We start from the raw sequence: 2,500 nt of genomic DNA, 5'->3' as shown, positions 1-2,500 counted from the left end.
CCATTCCCCCACCTTCCATTCCCCCACCTTCCATTCCCCACCTTATATCCCCTACCTTCCATTCCCCCACCTTCCAATCCCCCACCTTCCATCCCTCCACCTTATATCCCCCAGTGTCCATCACCCACCTTCCACCCCCGCCTTCCTTCCCACACCTTTTATCCCCAACCTTCCATCCCTCCACTTTCCATTCCTCCACTTTCCATTCCCCTACCTTCTATCCCTCCACCTTCCACTCCCCACCTTCCATTCCCCCACCTTCCATCCCTCCACCTTCCATTCCCCCACCTTTTATTCCTAACATTCCATCTCCCCACCTTTCATTCCACACATTCCATCCCCCGCCTTCCATTCTCCCACCTTCCATCCCCCGCCTTCCATTCTCCCACCTTTCATTCCTAACATTCCATCCCCCCACCTTTCATTTCTAACATTCCATCCCCCACCTTCCATTCCCCCATCTTCCATCTCCCATCTTCTATCCCCATCCTTCCATTCCCCCACCTTTCGTATCCCACCTTTCATACCCTCCTTTCATCCCCCTACCTTACATCCCTGCATCCCCTACCTTCCATCCCCATCTTTCTATTCCTAAACCTTCTATTCCCCCACCTTGTATTCCCCCATCCCTCCATCCACATCCCTCCATTCTCCCACCTTCCATTCCCCATCTTCGATCCTCCACCTTCTATTAACCTTTCTTCCATTCCCCCATCTTCCATTCCCCACCCTCCATTCCCTCATCTTCCATCCCCCACCTTCCATTCCCCACCTTCCATTCCCTCATCTTCCATCCCCCACCTTCCATTCCCCACCTTCCATTCCCTCATCTCCCATTCCCCCATCTCCCATCCCCCATCTTCCATCCCCCATCTTCCATCCCCCATCTTCCATTCCCTCATCTTCTATCCCCCATCTTCCATTCCTCACCTTCCATTCCCTCATCTTCCATCCCCCACCTTCCATTCCCCCACCTTTCATTCCCCCATCTTCCATTCCCCACCTTTCATTCCCCCATCTTCCATTCCCCACCTTTCATTCCCTCATCTTCCATCCCCCACCTTCCATTCCCTCATCTTCCATCCCCCACCTTCCATTCCCTCTTCTTCCATCCCCCACCTTCCATTCCCTCTTCTTCCATCCCCCACCTTCCATTCCCCACCTTCCATTCCCCCATCTTCCATTCCCTCTTCTTCCATCCCCCACCTTCCATTCCCCCATCTTCCATTCCCCCACCTTCCATTCCCCCATCTTCCATTCCCTCATCTTCCATCCCCCATCTTCCATTCCCCACCTTCCATTCCCTCATCTCCCATCCCCCATCTTCCATTCCCTCATCTCCCATCCCCCATCTTCCATTCCGTCATCTCCCATCCCCCATCTTCCATTCCCTCATCTTCCATCCCCCATCTTCCATTCCCCCATCTCCCATCCCCACCTTACATACCCGACCTTCCGTCCCCCCACCTTTCATCCCGAACCTTCTACATCCCCCTTCCATTCCCAACCTTTAAACCCCCCCCCTTCTATCCCCAACCTTCCTTTCCCCAACCTTCCTTTCCCCATCTTCCATCCCCCACCATCCATCCCCGACCAGTCATCCCCCACCTTAAACCCCCACATTCCATCCCCCACCTTAAACCCCACCTTCCATCCCCCACCTCTCATCCCACACTTTCCATCCCCAACCTTCCAACCCCCAACATTCCCTCCCCCACCTTCCATCCCCCCCCCCTTCCATCCCCAATATCCCCCTAGATTCCTAAGGGCCTATTCAGCTCCTTTCCAGCCCAGACCTACAAAAGGAGATCATTATCCTTCCGTGTCCTTGAGGATATAGAGACCACCTTTCAGATCATTTGATCAGGACTGGCCTTCAATGGATCATCTCCAGAGAGAGAGAGAGAGAGAGAGAGAGAGAGAGAGAGAGAGAGAGAGAGAGAGAGAGAGAGAAATTTTCTCTAAGTGTGTATTGAGAGAGAGAGAGAGAGAGAGAGAGAGAGAGAGAGAGAGAGAGGGAGAGAGAGAGAGAGAGAGAGAGAGAGAGAGAGAGAGAGAGAGAGAGAGAGTTTTCTCTCGATTCAAGAAAATCTTCTCCCTTTTTCTGGAATAAAAATAAGTGTAAAGGAAGATGGGAATGAGAGAAGAAATGTGGAGTCTTATTTTGCGCAAAAAAGGGACAAACAAGAGACAGGTTGTGTCCTCTCGTCCTGAAAATGGATAAAATATTGAGTCTTTTTCTTTTTAAGTCTCTTGTTTTACTATTTTTTTTTCCTTTGCATTTCAGACACTTCCTATTTTTGCTTTTATACGTCTGTGATATATTATGTATATATATATATATATATATATATATATATATATATATATATATATATATATATATATATATATATATATATACATATATATATATATAAAATCATTATCATCATCTACTCCTATTGACGCAAATGACCTCGGTTAGACTTGGCCAGTCGTCTCTATCTTGAGAATTAAA

The 2,500-nt window shown here is 48.9% G+C and overlaps 1 protein-coding gene across 1 annotated transcript in view; it reads left to right on the top strand.

The window, feature by feature from the left end:
• The window catches only part of LOC137625452 (uncharacterized), a 29,527-nt gene extending 29,096 nt beyond the window's left edge, over nucleotides 1-431 (top strand). Inside the window, exon 4 of the mRNA XM_068356362.1 lies at nucleotides 1-431. This exon is cut by the window's left edge and continues 477 nt beyond it. Within this exon, the coding sequence (XP_068212463.1) occupies nucleotides 1-431 (431 nt within the window).
• The last annotated feature ends 2,069 nt before the right edge of the window (nucleotides 432-2,500 follow it).

Source organism: Palaemon carinicauda, chromosome 32 (genome assembly GCF_036898095.1).
Source record: "Palaemon carinicauda isolate YSFRI2023 chromosome 32, ASM3689809v2, whole genome shotgun sequence".
NCBI classification, from domain to species: Eukaryota; Metazoa; Arthropoda; class Malacostraca; order Decapoda; family Palaemonidae; genus Palaemon; species Palaemon carinicauda.
This window is presented reverse-complemented; position numbering and strand designations above follow the sequence as displayed.